Source organism: Protopterus annectens, chromosome 5.part0 (genome assembly GCF_019279795.1).
Source record: "Protopterus annectens isolate FY-2018-M chromosome 5.part0, PAN1.0, whole genome shotgun sequence".
Classification (NCBI taxonomy): Eukaryota; Metazoa; Chordata; order Ceratodontiformes; family Protopteridae; genus Protopterus; species Protopterus annectens.
In genome coordinates, this window is record NC_056735.1 from 453,459,938 (window position 1) to 453,482,860 (window position 22,923).

Consider the following 22,923-nt stretch of genomic DNA (forward strand, 5'->3'; position numbering starts at 1 on the left):
TGTATACTGAAAGGCATAATAATGTGGCAGGACTGTTGCATTGGGGATTGTGCAAACATATTAACCTTGAGGTAGCTGAAAAACCTAAATGTGAGCCACAAAGCATCATAGAAAATGATTAAGTTTATTTGACATGGGATCATCCATTACCAGCAGTTCAAAAAATAGATGCAACAGAACCAGATATAGTATTCCATGAAAAGAAGACAAAAGTAGCATTGATCATTGAAACTGGTACACCCAGTGACAACAGTGTCTTACATACAGGGAGAGAGAGAGAGAGAGACAGTCATAAAATACCAGGATTTAGCAGGCAGAAACTTGGATAATGTGGACAAAGAATATCCAGACAGTTCCAGTAGTAGTAGGAGCTTTGGGTCTTATAAAAAAGATTTACATTCATATTTAGATATGTTTCCAGTATATTTAACTCCATATGAATTACAGGAGGAGTCATTACTGGGCACGTTGGAAGGGCTGCGAAGAGCATGTCTGGCTAACATCAAAGATTGAAACAATACTAATTTCATGGACTTTAATCATACTTTGACTTAAGAAATGGGGTCCATTCCCATCATGGTATTAGAAGCTCAAAATATTTGAAGAAATTAAAGAGAGAGATACCAACTGAGACAAACTGTGTATTCTGAATATTTTAAGAGTGAGAAAGTCACAATTCCATTACATTTGAGAAACCGAACCATATGCTTCAGAAAATCATTGAGCCTCATTTAAGGTGTAAGCAAGAGACATCATGTATTTGTCTAATATGACAGCACAAATAGAACAAATGGTGCCAGACTGTTGTAACTTGCGTATAGTTCAGAACCAGAAAGAGGACCTGATACCTCATGAAGTTCGATGTATCCTGGTTTAAAGAGTGATTTGATTTGCTTCCAAGTAATAATTTCAGCATTCTGGTACACATTTATTACAATAGTGAGACTCTAGAAGTTATGCAGTTGAAAGGTACTCCATTATTTACTTTTAATGTATGTACTTAAGTCAGTATTTGTTAGGTGTGAAATAACTGAGTAAGAAAGACAGCTGGCTGTGAACTGTTAGCCAATAATTCAAGCATATTTGTTTCTTTAGCTTGGAGTCCAAGATTTCTGCAGAGAAGTAGATGGAACATGTGAAGCAAACAATGAAAATGTGAGCAAATGTGGTATGTTTGACCAAAAGAGACATTGATCTTGTATTGCTGGATTACAGAAGAATGCCTTTATGATCTGTAAGCTATCACCATCATAATTTTTGACAGGAGGAAAGCGGAATTCCAATTTGCTGATGCTATGTAATCTGTTTACTGGAAAAAATGCAGGTTTCAGAATTATTAAAAAAAACAGAACTGTAATAATAAAAGTCCAAGAAGTTTATCTAGTCTGCAAGATGAGGAAAGAGTCCAAGTGAAATCACTTGAGAATTTTGAACAGAAACATCACAAGCAGCGGTGTATTAGGTCTTCAACATAGTTCAAAATCATGCATATTTTAGTAAAAGGACAGGAAGCTGTATAGAATAAATCAGATATTTGTGCAAATTATCATATCAAGTTTTGTGTGCCAGAGTCCAGTGCCATAGATGTGTGAAATGGCTGGAATTCCTCAGTAAGTGTTTTTAACTGATAGAAAAGCTGTAGAATTCTGAATCAAACTGAGAAACTGTTACTGCTGTTTTTTCAAGTGATGCAATTGACGAAATTGTACCTTCTAATTCAGCTAGTATGAGGGATATGGCTGACTATATGTGAATATTTCTGATCAATGTGCATTCTGCTTGTACTCCCTTTTGTCAGAACATAAACACGCAGATGTTCCAAACATTGACGGTGTGAACATCCACATGCTACTATGCATGAGTCAAGAAGCAATCGTGTGCATGCAAAATTTAAAAGAAAACTCATCAAAACCCATTATTTATTTTCTTTTTTTTTTTCCAGTTGACAAAGGCCCCATGCACCCCCACATTCCTTTCTAGTTATATATACTAACTCTGACATAGCACAAAACTGGGGAAAAGGAATATTACCCACCTCCAGGAATTGTGCACTGTTGCGCATCTGATGGCCATCTATTTAGTCAATCAAAAGTGGTCAACTAAGCAGATGTAGACCAAAGACAATATCAGGAAAATACATTGCATTTCATATTCTGAGTTTATTGCATGTTTATTTTGTTATGTGTTACTAATGTGGTGTAAAGTCATTCTCCGGTTACCTACTTACTCCAATACACGATTAGGGGAAACCAGAGCCTGTACTAGCAGAAAAATAGACATAGGGCATAGAAACTTACTTGAATGGGTTGCTATGTTAAAGAGAGTGCATTTGAATGAGTGTAAAGGGGAACAATTGCAGGACATGCATTTCACACCCAAGACCAATTTAGAGGTTTATCATTTCACCTGTGATACATCTTTGGAATATGAGATGAATTAGGAGCACCCAACAAAGCCCATACATACTTCACACAGAGGACACCTGAGCTGATAACTCAAACTGGAGAACCTAGCCCTGTGAGGTATACTTAATATTGTGTTGTTGTCATGTACTGTCTTAAGGCTCATTAGTGTAGTGTAAAGCTAGCTATAAGTTGAATGTATACTGTGTAGTTACATAGTATACTGCATATGTACTTATAGCCTATGAGCAATTAGTTTTTTATGTTTTATGATAGAAGTGGATTTAGTATACCCTTGAGTAGTGATTTGTGGGTATGTGACTCATATGACCATAGTGTTCTGAGCACTTGGAGGTAGCAGTGTGTCTGTCTTGTGTTCCTTAGTTTAACACTTGTAACAGTCAAATTTGAAGACTTGGCAGAGAATATCTAGGCAAATCTGTCATTTGTATATGTTGCAGATGGTCACTGAAAATTATGCAGGGGTTTCACGTCCTGGATAATAGTCCACAGTAGTCCCACAGTAAATTATTACAAGGGAAGAGCTTGGTGCTATGGAAAGGCTAAAACTTGTGTGTATGACTAGTGTCTCACCTTGGCAGTACTGAGTTTGAAATTGGTGTTACTCAGCCACTTAAAGTACCATCCAACCAAAGAAGCAAGCTGCATACACTTTGAGAGAAAGAAAGGTTTAAATGACACCTCATCTGTTTTCCTCAAATTAAGTCATGCATAGAAGCATGTCTACATATACTGTGAACAGTACCGATCCTGAGACAGCACCTTGACACCCAACAGCAAAGAGAGCAACACGAGGAAGTATTAACCTTGAAGGTGAAAGGAAGAACATTTAAGGAATGTGGAAGAAAAGCACAACCAAAACGATAACCACTATGCTGTAAGAACTACTCATGTCAAAACATAAATTCCCAGAGATTCCTTGATTTAGCCAGTGCAAGTGCCTTAGACCAGCTGATCAACACCTCCACAAGAGGTGATAATGTCTTGGACTTGGTATTAACCAGTATGAGTGACCACTGCAGCATCCCTACAGTGTCATCCTCCCTGGTAAGATCCGATCACAAAGCTGTCACTTTCAAAGTCATCCTCTCCTCTGACCCCCACTAGCTAGGGTCAAACAAAAAAACTTCTCCAAAGCTGATTACAACCTCCTGAGGGAAGGTATGAACAGTTTCACAGCCCCCTTTCCCTCAATAGGAACTGGCACATATGTCCAAACCTACACCAGAGTACTATACGAACATTTATATTGATGCATGGAATCAAGAATACCACACAGGACAAAGTCATCCTACTCAAGGAAGAGTAAACATGTCTGGTGGATGTCTTCAATAAATAAACTCTGTAATAAAATGAAGAAAATTGCTGTCCAGGGCCAAGAAGGAGCAGGTGCCTAATTGGAAGCAGTCTTTCCTTATCCTGAACAAGCAAATAAGAGCACTAGTGAAATCCTCCAAAGTAAACTTTGAGTCCAAACTGGCCACATCTACTAAAGACAGTTATAAGGCCTTCTTCACATATGTCTGCAATCACAGAGGAAGCACTTAAATCTGCTCAGGACTGGTGGTCAAGGACACCACATACACAAATGCTGTAGATAAAGAAAACCTGCTGCAGACAGGTTCAGTGAAAACTTCACCCCTCTTTCCACCCCATCAGTAAATCAGGACATCCCCAGCACCTGGCCCCCTCCCCTTATCTCAAGTCATTGCAAGTCATCACTGCTCTCTCAAAGGCAAAAAATACAGCCTCCGTGGGACCCGATAACATCCCAGCCTGCATTCTGCATGAACTCCAGAAGGAACTTGCAGCACCATTAGGTACTCTATTTAACCAAAGTCTGAGTACTGGCTTGGTCCCAGCCGAGTGGAGGACAGTCGCTATCATTCCTTATGCACAAAGGTGGAGCATCCAGCAATCCAGGAAATTATAGACCCATCAGCCTAACTAGCCTGTTCTGCAAGGCCATGGAACAAATTATCATGGACCTCATTAACAAGGACATTTGCAACCTCCAGACACTTGATCCCACGCAGTTTGGTTTCGTCAAGGGGAGGTCATGCCTGTTAAATTTGGATGACTTTTTTGAGGTAGTCACCAAAGCCATGGACAAGGGGAAGACTGTGCACACCGCCTACCTTGTCCTGGCCAAAGCCTTCAATACTGTTCCCCACTCTGCTGTAATAGATATACAGATTGATGCCTAGTTGAGAGAGTTTGTTACCAGATGGGTAGCAAACTGGCTCACTGATGGAACCCACATTGTCAAAATAGGGAAAGCCACCTCAAGCAGTAGACCCCGTAACGAGCGATGTACCCCAGGGATCGGTCTTGGGGCTTTTACTGTTTGGGATAAACATTTCTGAGGTGCAAGCCAAAACCAGTGGGCTGTGGCTGACAAGGTTTGCAGGTGACTGCAAGCTGGGCACTGTCTTCAATTCCTCTAGTGATGTGAACATCCTCCAAATGGGTCTCACCCAAACAAATGAGTGGTGCCAGAAACATGGCCTCAAACTGAATGCCAAAAAAATGCATCATCTTCCTGTTTGGGGAGAGTGATGTCCCCACAAGTTATCACATTAATAACAAGGTCATAAGCACGCAGTCAGTCATGAGGGACTTGGCACCCATGTTGATAGCAAACTGACTTTTGACCACCATATTGCCTAATAACAAGGTCATAAGCACGCAGTCAGTCATGAGGGACTTGGCACACATGTTGATAGCAAACTGACTTTTGACCACCATATTGCCTCCATTGTACAGAAAGCTTTCTACATGGCCTATCTCATTAGTACGGATATCTCTTCCAGGGACAAAGAGGTCATAACATCCCTGTATTCTTCCGTTATAAGACCCATTATTGAGTACAATGCCCCTTTCGGCATGTACCTCACAAAGCACATGCTACAGTTGGAGAGATCACAGAGGTTCCTCACCAGGAGAATCCAGGGCCTCAAACATCTACCCTACACAGCTAGGATAAAAGCCCTGTTCCTGTACTCGGGCTCATACAGACTCCTCAGGGGTGACCTCTGTCTGGCATACAAAGCAATCTCACACCCCGTCTTGATGGGAATGCTGCATATCCGCAAGTCAAGTTCTACTCAATTAACCTCAGCCTGGTCTGTGACATCAATAGGACATGTTGGTGGGACAGATTTGTGTCTCAGAGACTTTCCCTTCTGTAGAATAGACTCGCTGTCCACATCAAGCAGAGTACCTCATTAACCCTTTTAAGCGCAACCTGGATAAGGAACAGAAAATACTCTCCTGGGATTCCACCTTTGTCTGCGCTGGACAAGAGCATTGGGTGCTGACTTGTCAGAACATGGGCTAAATTGTAGGCTAGGCTTGTAAAGGCTTCAGGGCCAATAGCCTAGTAACTTCCTATGATCCTGTGTGTTCATGTGATGGTTCCTACCCAGTCATAGCCTCTTCTAATGAGGCATCAACCTGTGGTTCTTTGTTCTTTTGGCCATCTGGCCAAAAGTTATACATTGGTGGGAGGCAGTCTCAATTCCTTGCTCTTGGAAGCAGGCCCCTATGCTAGACGAGCAAGTTAGAAGAATTTCAGTGGTTTTGAGTGAAAGATGATCCATTTTTTAGATAGCATTTGGTGATTAGTATCTCAGTTTGTACTTTTGTCTGTCATTATTTTGGTGACCAGTAGTAGGTTTAATAGTCCATACTGCGTTGTGACTGCAGATTTGTCAAAGGCCTTTAGCTTACCAGGTTCGAAGATGATTGCAAACTGAGCAGTCATTGAATCCTCCCAAGATGGTAACACCTTTCAGGAAGGTCTAATACAGATAAACACTTGGCACCAAAGCCATGGCTTTAAACTTAGTACCAAGGAATGCATTATAGTACCTTATGAGAGGTTTACCTCTTTGGGTAAATGTGCAATAATTAAGGATCTGGGAACTCTGGTAGACCATAACCTAGCCTTCGACAAACCTGTGTCCAAGACAGTAAGAAAATCCTTCTGTTTTGCTCAACTTCTAAGCAAGGACATGGTATCTAGATCCAGAGTTGTCATCATGTCACTGTATTTGCCCCTCATCAGACCCATCATAGAGTATAATGCCCCCTTCAATATGTACCTGACCAGACACATGTAGTAAATGGAACGTCAACAGAGGTTCCTTACAAAAAGAATATAGGGTGTAAACACACTGTCCCATGCTGATCGTCTCAAAGCCCTGTCTCTTTGCTCAGTATCATACAGCCTTCTAAGAGATGGTGTGCCCATCCCGTGACCCTGTTTTGATGAACCTTTTGCACATCCACAAAACAAACCGCTTCAGAACTACTAGATTAAAAGACCTAAATTTTGCTTGCAACATAAATAGGACATGTTAGAGAATGAGAGATGTTTCTCAGAGAATTTCCATTCCCTGGAAAAGGGCAAATGCTGAAGAGGGACAATTGTTCAAGAATGATAGGATGTTTTGCTACAAACAGAAATGAAGGTTATGTGCTTACCATAAGAAATAGATCCATGTTGTCTAATTTTCATCCGGTTTAACATATGGGTTGTTATATCCAAACTGATCTGACCTTGGCTCCAAATTTGAAGCTTCCATGGTTCCAGAGTTCTGACTCCTACCCTTCTAATAGGCAGTGCACAGGAAAAAGGAAAATGATGGAGAGACAATGGTTTAAGAATAAGATGTTCTGCTACAAACAGAAATTGAAATTATGTACTTACTATAATAGTGGATTCATGTTGTCTGATTTTCATCCAGTTCAATAAATGGGGTTGATCCAAATGGATCTGACTTTGGCACCAGATGTGAAGTTTCCATGGTTCCAGGGCTCTAACTCCTTCCCAACTGCCTTCTTCTGCTTCCTTGTCAAGAAAGAGCACAGAACAATGTCTAGAGAGAAAGGCAGGGGGGGGGGTGGGAGGAGTAAAGGACCAACAGAATGAAAGAGAAAAAGACAAGTCTCCTCCAACTGTAAAGCTATGTTCCAATCTGACTCAAAAGCTGCCCAGAGGTCAGAGCCAACAGCTTCTCAGATTCAGCCACTCTCCCCTCGGCGTCAGTTTTCTCCGGAGCTTACCCAGAATTCCCTGAATTCCATCCTAGTAACTCAGATCTTGTTTGCCGCCTGACGACTTCAGACATGTTTCGGGGGCTCTCATATCCTTTATAGCAGTTTTGTTCTTCCAGTGCTCCTCCTGTTGAGAGTCTTTTTCTCTCAAGTTTATACTGTGTTTTCAAAAATTTTTTTTTTTTTGTGTGTGTGTGTGTGTGTGTGTGTGTGTGTGTGTGTGTGTGTGTGTGTGTGTGTGTGTGTGCTGTTAAGTAATTTATACATTTTCTACTAAATTTAGAAAGGGTTGATAGTTTATATTATTAATGTAGAGTAGTAGCTTCTCATTTTCATAGTTCATAGAGATATTTTCTAGAAATTTTCATAAGAGTTGATAGTGTTTTGTTATTAATATAGAGCAGTACTTTGAGGTTAGCATAGTTATATTAGCTTGTTGTGTTTGTGAAAAGTAGCATTTTTTTTAATAATGGCTGACTCTCAAACTTTTAAAATTTTTTTTGACTGTGGACATAAGCACCCCCCAGCAAGATCCTCACACTTTGTGTCTACTGCTAGGGAGCTGCCCATTTAGATTCAGACTGCCTGCCTTGCACCTGTTTTAGTTCTAGGACACTCCCAAGCTTGCCTTAGTAAATTAGTGGTAAGAGGTCTCCTTCTTTCACAGACAGGGTCATCATTGCCTAGGCCACCTTTGCCTGCTTCCCCTACCAAGAAACAGAACAGGCGAAAGTTTAGAGAGAAATCTCAAGAAAAAGACAAGTCTCTTCCTCCAGCTGTAAAGTGCTCTTCAGATCCAACATTGCCTGTCAGACCTCAGCCAGAAGCTGCCCTAAGGTCGGATTTGACAGCTTCTCGGATCTGTTCATCCTCTCCTCTGTCCCATTTTTCTCCAGAACTGATAAGTCCAAGGTTACATTCATCAATTCGAAAGAAGATATTCCAGGCCTTCATCAGTGGCCTCTTCTGCTCAATCATCTCAAAGCTTAATGAAGTGTAATGTTGACAGGATGATGAGAAAGTTCTTGAACACAGATCCAGACTGCGGTTCTTTTGGTACTATCCCATTGCTGGGGAACGTAACATTTATTGGTCATTGTAGCCCCCATTCATCTCACCTGTTCCAGTCCATCATTTGGTTCTAGCAGTGTTGGATTCGACTGATCCCAAATTATCTTTGTCTGTGACAAGAGTACAGTCTACCTCGACACCAACAGCTTCCTATCTCTTTCGACTCTGAATACCTTTGGATTGAGATGGAACTCGGAGTTATAGCATCGGTACCAGGTTCTGGGTGGGTGGATTGACCGAGATTTTTGAAGCTGTGTCTTCCCCTTGGGGCTTTGTCAGTAGACATCTCAGTTCTGAGATCAGCCTTGGGGCTGGAACTCATAGCTGATGATTCTCTCTCATATTTGGATCCTGTGAGACAGTCTGTTCTGACAGAGGCTTTGGTTTATGAGGCTTTTGAAAGGATATTGGGCATACCCAAAGAGAAGGCATTTTCTTCTAATTCTGTTCCACCCAAACCCCAGTTAGATCTTGTAACATCATCTTCTCGTTCTCTTGCCAGACAGGGACATTCTGGACCTCAGACTTCTGAAACTACATGCTAAGTTAGCTCCCAGTCTGATTATGAGCCATCTGACATCCTAACAGAACTGGTTCATCAGAAGCAGACGTTCAGGTGAAAGCACATGGATTCCTTGCTGGAGCCTTTTATGGAAGATACAAACTTGGATGAGGGTGTGGTAGCCCCCTGGTCCCCCTCGGAAGATGTCACCTTTGGTTAATTCCTTCAGTTTATGAAACAGAGAGGGGGATGGTCCGCCAAAGATCTGTCAATGGAAGAATCTGTGCTTTTGGAAGCCTTTGGTTCTGAATCATCATTGTCCTGGGTGGTATCCCCCGTTGATCCTGTTACCGATCTCGTGGTGCAGTGGGGTTAGAAGGACCCTGATGTGGTAGATCCAGTACCCAAGAAGCCAGACAGGATCAGCTCCAAAGGACTTGAAACATTGGTGCAAAGATACACCAGTGTATGCTATGGTCATAACAGAGGCCACCAAAAAGGAATAATTTGAGGAAAATTCCTCTGTCCATCCTACTGACAGGGAGTCTAGAGCATTGATAGCAATGCATATCCCGGGGAGCTCCAACGTGACTGCAGACAAGTTGAGCAGATGTATTCTCTTGCCCCATGAGTGGTCTCTCAGTCATGAAGTAGCGGCAGAATTTTTCAGCTGTTGGGGCCAGCCTTGCTGCGACCTCTTTGCCTCCCCATCAAACAACAAATGCTGCAGCTATTTTGCCCTATTCCCCCCAAAGGGAGATTCCCTGAGGGACACTCTGATCCACAACTGGCCCACTGGACTTCTTTATGCCTATCCCCCCATTCCTCTGATTCTACAGTTCATAAAGAAAGCTATTTGGTTGAAATGCAAAGTGATCCTAATAGCCCCCTTCCTTCTGCCTCATCTGTTATATCTACCAAGGATTCTGGGCCCTCTTTCAGACCTGATTTCTCACCCCCAAGGGTTGAGTCACCCTAATCTGTCCAGTCTCAAGCTGATAGCTTGGTTTCTCCAATTCTGTTAGTTGCCAGGCAGGATGATCTCACCTCACCTGTTCGTGACATTATTCTGACCTCTCATAAACCATCCACCAGGAATCTATATCAGGACAAATGGAAAAGGTTTGGTCAAAGGAAAAGATGCTAGATCCATATTCAGCTCCAGTCACAGTGGTTTTACAATATCTCAGTTTTTTGAAGATGGAGCTGCATATGAGTACATCTGGCTGCGATTTCAAATTACCATAATGGGCTGGATGGTACTCCTCTCATATCAATGCATTTAAGTAAAACTTTTCTCAAAGTAGTTTCTCACATTATACCTCCAATCAGACAGCCTATAGAGCCATGGAACCTAGCGTTAGTTCTCCAGTCTTTGACTCAACCCCCTTTGAACCCACAGCGAAATGTGACCTCAAATTCTTGTCATGGAAATCTCTCTTCTTGGTAGCCATCATGTCAGCCAGATGAATTTTGGAGCTTCAGACATTGTGCACCAAAAGACCTTATCTAGTCTTCCATAAGGACAGAGTATCACTCCGGACGAACCTATCTTTTCTCCCCAAAGTTGTTTCTGACTTTTCCATCAATCAGTCTATTGATCTACCAGTATTTTTCCTAAACTTTTCAAATAAAGGAGAATACTGCCTACATTCCTTGGATGTACACAGGCAATTGAGATTTTATTTAGACAGGACCAAAGCAATACGTAAAACTGACCAACTTTTCTTTTCCTTTTCTGGGCCTAGACCTGTCTCCAAGGTCACTTTATCAAAATGGCTAAGGGACTTCACTTATTCATTTGCAAAAGAACGTATGCCACAGAATATTAAAGCCCATTCCACAAGATCTATAGCAACATCTGTAGAACCTATGCCACAAAATATTAAAGCCCATTCCACATGATCTATGGCAACATTTATAGCCTTCCATTCCCTGGAATGGAAGGCTACAGATGTTGCCATAGATCTTGTGGAATGGGCTTTAAAATTGTACAACATGGGCTTCTATGGATGATATTTGTGCAGCAGCCACTTGGGCTAAACCCCACACTTTTATCAATAATTACGAATCGGATGTGGTTTCCAGAGGAAGGGCTGCCTTCGGCTCAGTGGTACTCAGGAACGTTCTTCCATAAGGACCGCCCAAGGATCTCAAGTTAGCTGGAGATTCTGTCCCATCAGTGATGAATGGAAAGAAGATTAACATCATCACATAAAAAAGGTACGTCTTGCCCTAACGTTCCATCTGTGTTGTTGATCTTCTTTCATTCATTACTTCCCACCATCCTTCCCCCGTCAAAGGCTCCTGGGGGATACTTTGGGTCCAAGTGGTGTCTTAGGGCATTTGTGCAGAAATGGCCTCTGCTTTACTTGTACAACATGATCAAACTCGATCGGAGGTAATAGGGAGAAGGGCATTGTGGGTAGAAGCTTAGCTGGAGAGTTTTTGGCTGGCATGAGCTTGGTATTAGGCTGACCCTCGGAACCGAACCCATCTGTGATGAATGAAAGACGATCAACAACACAGATGGAACGTTATGGTAAGACATAACTTCTTTTTATGGTAAGTACGTAACTTTCATCTTTGTAGCAAAGCATCTTATCATTCTTGAGCCACTGTCCATCTTTATCGTTTGTACTTTTCCTGTGCATTGCCCTTTAGGTTTTATTTTTTAATGTATTTAATTGCTTTTGCCACACATCCCCAGTTCCATGCTTTCCTTTTCAGGTTGTATCTGTAAGGTTTCTTTAATCTCTCTCTCTGCTGTTACAATCCATGCAATACATTTGTTGTCATTACTAGCACAACCTCTGCTTTTTCAGGGTCTTTGCAGAGACTGTGTCACTTTCTTATAGTCAGTACTGGAAAGGTGACTTTCTTCAGAAATGTGGTTCTCCAGAACATTTGTATGTAGGGAAACTTTCCCGTGTTCTACCATTCATGCCCATCTTTCAGATTTCAAAGTCCCTTCATACTCCCTTACTTCCATCTTTACATCGACTTTTAAAGTGCATTACATGATTATACTAACTTGACATTCTTTAGTCTGTCTTTGGGGGGTTTACTACTAAGATATCCGATCTTGTACTCAATTTCCATTGATTCTTATGCCAGCACACACCATTCATTTAATTTTTGAGATGCAGTTTCTTTTTATCTATACTCTGGTACAGGACTTTGTCTCTGCAAACTAAGTTAAACAACTGCATATACTCTTTTAATTGTTCCTGTATGAGGCATATACTATTAGCATTTCAGTCTTAAAGACCACATAATCCAGTCCAGAATTTTCTTCAGTGTCTTGGTCTGTGGGAGGCACTGCTGCTTATGCCTATCCAAACATACCACTTCCTACATTTGACTTGCATTTTCATTGGTATTGCTACACTAATTTCCTTTTATGGCTCTTAGTTGTTTTTGTTCACAGTAGTGTCTGTACTTGAGTGCTGAAGTTGGAATAAAAAGGTTTCCCAAATGTTGCTGTGACCCTGAAAGCAGGAGTACTTCTGGTTTTGGTCTGTATTTATGAACATCCCATAATCCTGACTTTTTTTTCCTTATAGTTTTATTTTTATTTTATTTATTTATCCTTTGTTGACTAATTTAGTTCCACTACACTACTAACCTTTTTTACCTGATTTTGTATTTTGGTCAGGGCATCAGGGAACTTTCCCTACACTTCATTGCTGTGAGTGGGAGCCATTTGCAGGAGCACTTCCTGTTTTTGTTCCACACAGAGGGACCCCTGTGAAAAAGGAAGGCAGATGAAGAGAGAAGGGGATAATGGAGAGGTGAGAGAAATGGAAAAAGAAAGCATCTAGACTGGAGAATGTGTGCATGATTCTGAAGAGATGTTTCAAAGAAATCTATTTGATGGAGATGACTTGGCAAATTATGGATATATAATTACAGCCCGCCAGTTGGGAGGATTGTGGGATGATTTGCTTAAAGAAATAAGTGGTGATGCAGAATGAGCTAGAAAATTAATGAGATGTTTCCCTGGGGGATATTATGGAGAAAATACAAAAGGATGATGCAGAGGCAATCCTGAGGAATAGTGGTAAGATGGAAAAGAAAACCTATGCAGAGAAAGTAAAAAAAAAGGCAAAAGGGAAGTAGCAGAAAAGAAGGAAGAAGAAAATGAAAAACAGAAGTACGTGGTAAGGATTCAAAGTAAAGAAGATAAATAAATGGACAGGTATGGTGTGGGCCAGTTTAATAGCTCCTTTGGGTGTAAAAGCACATGAGGTAAGAACATTTATATTTATTAACAAAGAAACATACTGTGGCATATTCAGAACAGTTTTTTCAGTGGAAATGTTTCTTGAAGAATATGAAAAAATGGAGTACAACTTATTGAATGTTTGTGATAGAAACCTTTAACAGGAAAACAAAAAGAAAATGCATGTACAGTTTCAACCAGAGGTAAAAAGTGAGACTTTGAAAGGACATTTGAAAACTTTATATACAGAAGTGCTAGACATTGCAAAAGTTTATGACAAAAGGGGTTTATGCACTAGTGGCTCTGATTGTAATACTGAGTTAAAAATAGAAAGAGGGAAAAATATACATATACCAAGCATGATAAAGGTGGAGAGGAACAGGGGTGTCATAAAATATTGTGGACAACCCAAAACTTTTTTTTTTTTTTTGCGGAAAAAGACGTGATAAGTAACTGTGACAAAAGAAAATGTTACATTTATGGGAAAATGAGACATGATGCAAAAAACTGTGAATTGAGCTGTTATAAATGTAAGAAAATTGGGTGTTTATGGATGGATTTCAAAAATGAAAATAAGAGTAAGGAAAAAGAAAGAGAAGGAAATGAACAGAGAATAAGTTTTAGGAGTAGAAGTAGAAGAAAACTTAAGATAAGAAGAGAAATAAAAAGGTTCTGAAAAGTGATGGAAAAAAGTCATAGATTGGGAGATAGTAAAAGAAAAAAATTATGTTGGTAAAAGAAAAAGAAAATTTTAAAGGGATAAGTACAAGAGAGAAATGAAAGGAAATTGATGAAAAAGAATATATACAGCTAATGATTTGGGTTGGTGTAATGGTTAATGTGTTTGACTCACAGACACAAGGTACAGTGTTTGATTCTCACCTTTGGGAGGGAGATTGGCTAGGCTTAGAATGGCGTATTAAGAAAGCTAGCCTAGTAATATAACTTTGAACTTGTGAAACAAGGAAACGGGAAAATGAAAATGTTAGCGTTCTTTCTGTAAGTGTGAATAGTATTAAGAATATAGTATGAATAGTGGGGATTTCGAAATTCGAAGTGTGATGTAGATGTAATTATGTTAAAAGATACAAGATTTTTAACAAATGAACAATTACAAACAAGAACTATGAGGAGGAAAAGTCTGGTATTTGGGAAGTGAGAGGTGTTCTAGAATAGCCATATTCTGTAGCAATACAGAAAAGATATGAGAACATTAGCTGTTGTAGATTTACAATGGAAAGAAAAGGTATATAGAATTATAACATATGATTATACTAATTGTAAAGAAAGAGAAAGCTTAATTCATCAGATTTTAGACTGTGTTGTAATAAATATGAATATTAACAGGAGACATTAATTGTGATTTAAGAGGCAAGCTTAAAAAGAAAGGAAATGATATAGGAACAAATGTTAGAAGTTACAAGATGTAAGTTAAAACTTTGGACAGAAATTCATGGGCTTACAAAAGGGGTACATTTAGAAATGAAATAGATTGCTTTATAGTATTAAAAGATTTAGTTATAGGAGAAGGGGGGGTAGTTGAAACAGGATTTTGTGTTAATCTTATAATTTGGCTAGAGATAAAAGAAAACAAGGAATATATAAAATAAGCAAAGGAATAAAAAGGATAAATGAGAAGGCATGGAATGAAGAAGGGAAGAGATTTATGGAAAGATCATATTACTATGAGAACATTTTATAAAAATTGGTCGGAATGGTGGATGATATTTAAGAAAAATATAAAAAATGTTTTTTTTTAGTGGCAATATAATGTGAGAAAAGTAGAGGAAGAACACTATAACAGAACATGCAGTGATGCATTGGAAGATTTAGAACATACTGATAATAGAAAGTACTTTGACAATGAAAAAAACATATGGAAGAAATCCAGGAAAAATACAAAAATTGTTATATAAGCAAAGATATTTTTTTCAAGGAAAAAGAGGAGCAGTATCAAGTTACTTAAGCAAATTAGTAAAGGAAGATGGTAGTCTGCTGAGAGAAAAAAAATGTAAAGGGGGAAATAGAAAGAACTCAGGAAAAGATTATGAATGGTATAGTACAATATGTGTAAAAAGCATTTAAAGAAAAAAAAAGGTAGCGAAAAAACATGAAAAGTAAAAAAGTTAGCATAAAAAGGGAATAAAGAGTTTGGAAAGGAGATTTCTTTAAATGAGATAGATAAAGTATTAGAACAAGTAAACGCATGTTTGGGTGCTGGACCAGATGGAATACGGTATGAAATGTATCAGAATTTACAGGATTGGCAAAAAAATATATTTTTAAAAGATTTTGAATGAATGGTTAAATGAAGGTTTTATGTATAAATAATTCTGTAGTGGAATACTTAAATTCATATGGAGGAAGGAAAAAGGATGATAAAAGTCAATTAAAAAATGGTGAATGATAGTATTGAGTAATAATGATTATACAGTCTTTATGAAAATGCAAAAGAGATTTGAAACTAAAATGAAAAATATTATGGAAATCATACATATCGCATAAAGGGGAAGGGTTGTCAAGAGTTATTAATGATAGAGAAATTGTAGATACTATAAATACAAAAGAAACAGCGAAAATCATGATTGACAACCTTAACAGAAACTTTGTTACAATTGAATGTGAAATCTTATGTGTAATAAGTGAGAAAGTAACTTTTGTATATCAGCATGTAGTAATATTAAAATAGAAATACTAGTAAATGGCTGGCTAAACCAAGAGTACATATAGGAGTGGTGTAAGACAGGGATGTCCAATGAGTCTGTATACTCTTTGCATTTGTTATGAATGTGATGATATGTGAATTAAATCAAAAAATGAAGGAAGCAGGGTATATAAAAGCTGAAGGCTTAAGAATTCCAGTTATGCTAACATATGCAGATGACATTATAAAAATTGCAAAAAAAAATTAGCATAAAAGAAGTAATCTGCACAAATAAGTGTCTAGAGATGATAGAGATGGCTTTAAATAAAGAGAAAAGTAAAGATTTGGGTGATGTAGTAAAGGTTGGGTATATATATTTTACAATGAATTAAATTTCTGTGTTAGGTGTACAATTTTGGAATAAAGATGCAGGTAGAATTCAATGGGAAAACAGTAGAATAAATAAAGCAAACCTGTCTTTTCTGGAGAATATATAAATTATCATTCAAAAAAAAAAGGCTTATTTGATAAATTCAATACTGATGGGAAAAGTAGCATACATGGCAAGTGCATTTATGTTGCCAACAGTATTTGAAAAGGCATTATTGCAGACCATTTTTTTCATGTATATGGGGTCTAGAATAAAACTGGTGAAATAGAGACTTTTGTATGCAAGTAGAGAAAGGAGGTGTAAGGTTAATTATCCCAGTGGTATATAACTTCATTAAATGTATACAAACTGTTAAAGTGGATAAGTGAAAAATATGAGATATTATTAGTAAAATTGTGTAAATATAAGGATGATAAATTTGGGAGTATGGTAAAAAAGAGTGTATAAATGAAGAAATGTTACCAAGGAAAATATTTTTGTGGTAAATAAAAATTAATGATATAGAAAAAGAAAAGTATGGTATTTGAATGTAATGATAAAACACTACTATGTAAAACCATAGAAATATCTAACAGATGGAAAATTAAAAATATAAAAACAAGACGCAGATGGTGTAATCAGAAAGTAGCATGTCAAGATTTTTTTGTGGAGACTGGTAATAGATAAATTGCCAGTATAATTAAATGTGGCATATAAAAAGAAAAGTAATAGTTAAGGAACGTAGTTTTGAAATGTAAGAGAGTAAAAAAAAGTTATGGTTAAAACTATGTAAAGCAGATTTTTTCAGAGATATAAAATAAGTGGATGAAATAAACATGGCTGTTATTAAAAATGGGTATTGTAAGACAAAGTAAATATGTTAAAAGAAGAGCTAAAAAGTTATTTTATGTTATATGGGTTATATGAAATGAAAGAATAAATGAAATTATGTTTAATGGTAAATGGATTTTAGCAACAGTATTATGTAAAATCAGATGGTTATGGGAAAAAGAGTTGGGGTCTAATAGGGATGGAAATTTAGTATGATTGTAAAAGAAATTGTGGATATCTGTTAATAGATTTGTATATCTGTATATTTATTAATATGTTGTGAAAAAGATTTTTTTTGTATACAAGTAAAATACCTACTCTTTTTGATAGGTATCGTGGGATCTTTTACACCCACCTGAGCTGCTACCAACTCAGACAAATGGGGTCTCAGTTTAACATTTCATCCGAAGGATGACACTCTCAAGAGTGCAGAACCCCCCCCCCCCCAATGCTGCACTGCAGTGCTGCTGTTGTCTTTTTGATCTGTTCTGCTTGCCAAACTTCCATTAACTTACCTTATAATAGTAAACTACATTATTGTTTTATGATTTGCTGACTGGAATGTATACCATTAGTGCTAAAAGTGTTCGAACAGAACAAGTATTTTTGCCTTCTCTGTTAAATTGTGATAGTGTTTTCATATTATTATTCAAAACACTGTATGTGGGATGAGGAAGTCCATTCTTATTAACCAGTAAGACTGAAGCCACATGCTTTGTCATCTCACTATCATTTTCCCAGGCTGGTAGCTCTTCCCCTTCTATATAATGCTATGTTGTGTGTCCTGTTTTCTTAATATTTTTGCCATACATCAAGCACACATCTTTTCTAAACAGACCCAAGCTGCATTGCTTGATAATTTATTTATTTATTTATTTGCAGTGAATAATCATATTTTGAACTTATTTCCATTTGGATCTTTATGAGAGACAGCCATGTTTCAGTGACTTTCAGGTCAGGCCAAACAATTTCTAGCCTTTTTTTTTGGTGTTTGGATTTGTTTCTCCACTCTGGAAGCTATTTCGGTCCTACCAGTCTTTTCTCCTTAAAATACAATTGTTTCTTTGATTTACTGTAGCTTCATGTACACTCTTTGATTAAAAAAAGTTTTGGCTACAGTTTAATATTGTTGATTTTCATTTGCTGCTGTAGATGGCAAGGCATTTAAGAAATACACTAAACATGGGCACACAGTTCCTTGCCAAGACAGGCACAGGTATTCCTTACACTCTATCTGTCATGGAAATAAGTATCTTATTGAAAAATGTGAAACTTTTGATGATTTTGATCCAAGAACTCTTAGGGATAGGAAGAATAAACTCGATTTATAGGGTATTCATTTCACTACTGCATCTGCTCTTGAAGAGACTTCTTCCTTGGGCACTGTTCTTGGCCCAACCCTTAATTTCGTAGCGCTAACTTCAGTGTGTTGATTCTTCTTAGAATAGACCTAAAGAGAAAAACAGAATATGAAAATGCATTAAAAAGCTTAAGCATAGAGAGGATAATGATGTCTCTTCAGAGGATTATTCTTTAGCTCCTGCTAAAATGTTGACAGTGGAAGATTCCACTTCACTATTACTACTGCTGGTATACTTAGACTACCAGTAATTGTTTATCAGGATTTTTCACCTACATTAAGCAAGTAAGACAGCATTACATGCATTTTTTGATTTTCACATTAGGAGGCTTTTACCATGCAGACCATCATCAAGTTTGTACTTTACTTCCATAATCATTCAGGGATAGTTGAGGTTGAGAGTAGGTTGAGAGCAGTTTTGAAGTTGTCACAGGAAGTAGGACACACCTGTACTTTACTGGTACTAGAGCAGACAGAAGGACTTCTTTATGTTTTTTGAGTTTTTATTTATCCAATCTGTCCTGACTGACCACTTTGTATCAATTTCACTGACACCCTACTGGTATTGATATCAATTGCGGCTTCAGATTTGGGACCAACGTTTTGGTTCAGTACCTACAACAGTAATAGTGCTCTCTGTGCCATTGCAGATCCTTCTCAAAAGGTATAAGCTAGTAAGTAGAAATGTTTTGCATTATGGGCTGTCTCATGGGGTTTGCATCCCTTTTCAGCACTTTTGGAGACTGTCCTGGATTTTCTTGCAGGTTTGTTTAACTCTGGATCTAGCTTTTCCATTATAAGGGCAGTTGGCAGCTATTTCTAGTCTTGGAATTCGACCAGCACTGGATCCGAGTAGGATCCTATAATGTGCAGGTTGAAAACAGATGGAAACAGACAAAACAACTCTATTGTTATAGTATATAACTTTTGTTTAAGACATCCCTCCTCAGGATGGACATGGTCTTTTGGATTTTGGGATTTTTTTTTAACAATAGTGTCTCTCTAAAACCTTGTAAAAGCAGGCTGTCCCATTCTCTATTTCAGACTGCCAAGATGAATTATTTACAACATATTAAAGTTTCAGCAGTGGTATACAAACCTTTTTAGTTAACATGGTATTCTAGGTTATCTAATTCTAAGGTTCTACAGTGAAAATTCCTGTATAAAGCCTGTAAAGCCTGTTTTAATGTAGTTTGTGGAAATTAAAGTGGATTATGTAAGACCGAGGAGAAGTTGACAGCAGCCAGCAAGATCTTACCCACATGGAAACTAAGTGACTCACCCTGGCATATCACAGAAGTCCCTTCAAGGATCCATTAAACTGTGACATGTCTTCCTTCCTGCCAGCTGCTTCAACACTGACCCCTCTGTCAACAGTATTCACAAATCCTTTATATCTGATGAAGCCAATATAATGACAAAAGTGTTCCTCTAAATTAAAGTCTGGTCAAGGAAACTGATGCTCATCTGATCATATTGAGCAGACTTAGAGGAATGTCTAGTTTTTCCATATACTTGGTGTGTTTCTTCTTTGCAGGTCACTATACTTGCATTGTTTTATTTGCTCGCTTCTATTAGAATACCACCTTCCATTAAGCTTATCCTTATTGAAGTGTGTTTCTTTGGTCCTGGCTGGTGACTTCCTTAGCACCACCAGTTCTGAATAGCCACAACAAGGGTTTGTTCAGCTCAGCCAACCTTTAGATTGGATTTTCTTGAATGGGAAAAATATTTGTATTGCATCAAAAGTAGTACAGTTGTCACACTTCTTTTTTCAGTGGTACAATTTGTCTTTTCCCTGTTATTCAGCAAGTACTGGTCAGCATTTGTGATACCTGCAAATTAATGATTTAACTAGTCCCTCTCTGTCTCTCCAGATGTGCCTTCTTTTTTAACAGCAAAATCACTCCTCTTCATTGTAGTTGTAGGTTTGGTGAACAAGCTAAACATCTGTTGGCCATCCAAGAGCTTGGTGTCCTAGATCCCATGCCAGAACTTAAACACCCATGTCAAGATCCATTTCCTCCTTGAAGGAATAGATTGGAGGGCTGAATGTTACTGAGAGGGGGAGTTTATTTCAGAGGTGTTGGAATGTGACGTTGAAAAATTTCACATTGCAGTTTACATTAATTAATAATGAAGCGGAGTGTCCTCTTGTGTTAGATTACACTGGGTGGAGGGGTGATACTATGCAAAGGGTTTCAAATAGTAAGGGGTTCTCTAATGCTTTTTATGGTTTGCATAGGTCCTACTAAGATGGTAATAAAATACAGAAAATAAAGTTGTGTTGTCTTTGGTTATAGGTTAAGCTCTGGAGCACTTCAGTTTCGTTTGAGGAATCTTTGTAAATTCTCCATCTGTACCAGATGGTATGTGAGTAGGCTACAAAGCAGGGTGCAGTGTTCTATAGTTAGTCTGATAAGAACGGAGTGGGAGGTGGGGAACATTTACCTGGCAGGACTGTGGATCCCACAAAAGAGCAGTTTGGCAACCCCTATAAGTTTTGTGGACTGTAGCAGCTATGTGGATATAAAGTGAGAGGTGCAGTTCTTGTATTGTTTTGTACTGAAAATACTGCTAAAAGAGATAACAGTAAGCAATTTTCCTGGTATGTATGAACATTTATTAAAACTACAAGGTATAGCAAGTGCTTTCATTTCTTAACGCTTAACATGAAACTTCATTAGACTCTGTTTGTGAAGGTTGAACTACCCATTTAAAGTCAAGACATTTGATCAAAGCATCTGTTTATATAATTTTTCATTTCAAAAGACAAACTTGTTAAAGTATGTGCAGTGAAATTTTAAAATATATGCCAATACTTCAGTGGCTTGTGTTTTACTGCACACCTATAATTGATTTAGTGATGTGTACCTGGAATGCGGGAAGCATTAAATGGCAAGTGCCATTTATACTGTTTCACATTCAACAAATTCACCTTTTCACCCTCACCCACTCTGACTTCTATTGGCTAATTATTACATAAAACATATACTTTTATAACCTGAACATATCAGTACATACTGTATAAGACTTTGCCAATATCCTTGGCTGTTATGAGGTGCATGTGTTCAGAAGTACAGGTGCATAACATTTTATAGCCTTCTTATAGGCTCATAGGTTTGCACTAGGCAACCAGTCTACAGATTATTATACAGCTAGCCAGTAAACATATTCATAAGTTTTCTCCAGCTTCAAGGAAGGTAATTCAAGATAGGGTGCCCATTGAATTATTTAGGTTTACTTTGAAGATGGCAAAAGTGTTACTTTGCTTGGCATGTAGTTGGAGTTTGTTCCAGTGGTAGATTATACTTTGGGGTATAAATTCATCATGCCAGCATGTTTTATCTATCATTGAAGATTTAGTTCCTTTACTTGGATATTTGAGACTCACTACACAGAGCTCAGCAATACTTTTCAAGTGTTTCAACTGAATCTAGAGCCGTCCGAGCTAAGTTAAAAATATTTTCTTGATTTATTGCACTTGTACTTGCTTTCTACAGTGATCACTACTGTTTCTAAGCATTTCTTGAAGCATTTATTTAATTTTGTGACAAAAATAAAAATAATCATTTGTCTTTTTGTTGGCTTTGCAAAATGGTGAATTATCCAGGGACTTAGTTCTTTGTTCTTTAATCTGCACTTGAGAGCCGCTTTTGCTGTGCTTTTACATTAAGAAATACCAGGATTGTCCATCTTGTGGTAGAAGGTGTTTACCTGTTTTTTTTCTGAGATGGAAAGTACTCCACAGAGCTCAAAGTGTTGTTGTTTATTGGCTAGAAAGCATAGGGATCAGTTTTCAAGCTTTTTGTCTCTGCTGTAAATCAGGCAAATTTGCACGGAACTTCCCACCACATAGCAGTGTTAGTAGTGCCCTATATAGCAGCAAATGCATAAACATTATAATTTCCCAGTAAACTTAGAATAGGGTCAGAAACTTGTTAAACAGTGTAGCATTGCGTGGAATTAAGCTTAGAGCAGTTAGTTTGCTTATTGAATAACACTATCATGTAACATCTTGCCCTTAACCCCAGAAACTAGCTTGCTTATTGAATAGCATTACCACATCCTTGCACTATATAACATTTTGCTGTTATGCCCAGAAACTAGTTTGCTTATCAAATAGCACTACTGTATCCTAGCACTATATAATATCTTGCCCTTAATCTAAGAAACTACTGTAGAAGACCCCTGTTAAAACCCAGTTCTCAGTACAAAACACCCTGTCCTATTACAGGACTGGACAATATGGATATGCAATTTACAAATGCCTCTGTGGGCAGCTTGGTAGATTTAGGCATCCTAAGGTAAGGTAGCAATTATTTCATATTCTCTTACAACCAGTTAATCATTGAAGAAAATAACTTGGTATGTGACAGATGTAAATGCACAATTTCCTTGGAAGAAAAAAAATCTCACAAACAGGACTGTCAAGA

The 22,923-nt window shown here is 38.1% G+C and overlaps 1 protein-coding gene across 5 annotated transcripts in view; it reads left to right on the top strand.

The window, feature by feature from the left end:
• Nucleotides 1-22,923, top strand: part of TAB3 (TGF-beta activated kinase 1 (MAP3K7) binding protein 3) — a 1,373,830-nt gene that overhangs the window by 1,207,837 nt on the left and 143,070 nt on the right. The window contains exon 5 of one of the 5 annotated variants that reach the window (XM_044072389.1): nt 1,096-1,154. The exons of the other annotated variants lie outside the window; for them this stretch is intronic. Coding sequence (XP_043928324.1) covers nt 1,096-1,139 — 44 coding nt within the window. The 3' untranslated portion in view covers nt 1,140-1,154. Of the gene's footprint in view, nt 1-1,095; nt 1,155-22,923 lie in introns of those variants that run through there. 5 annotated transcript variants of the gene reach the window in all.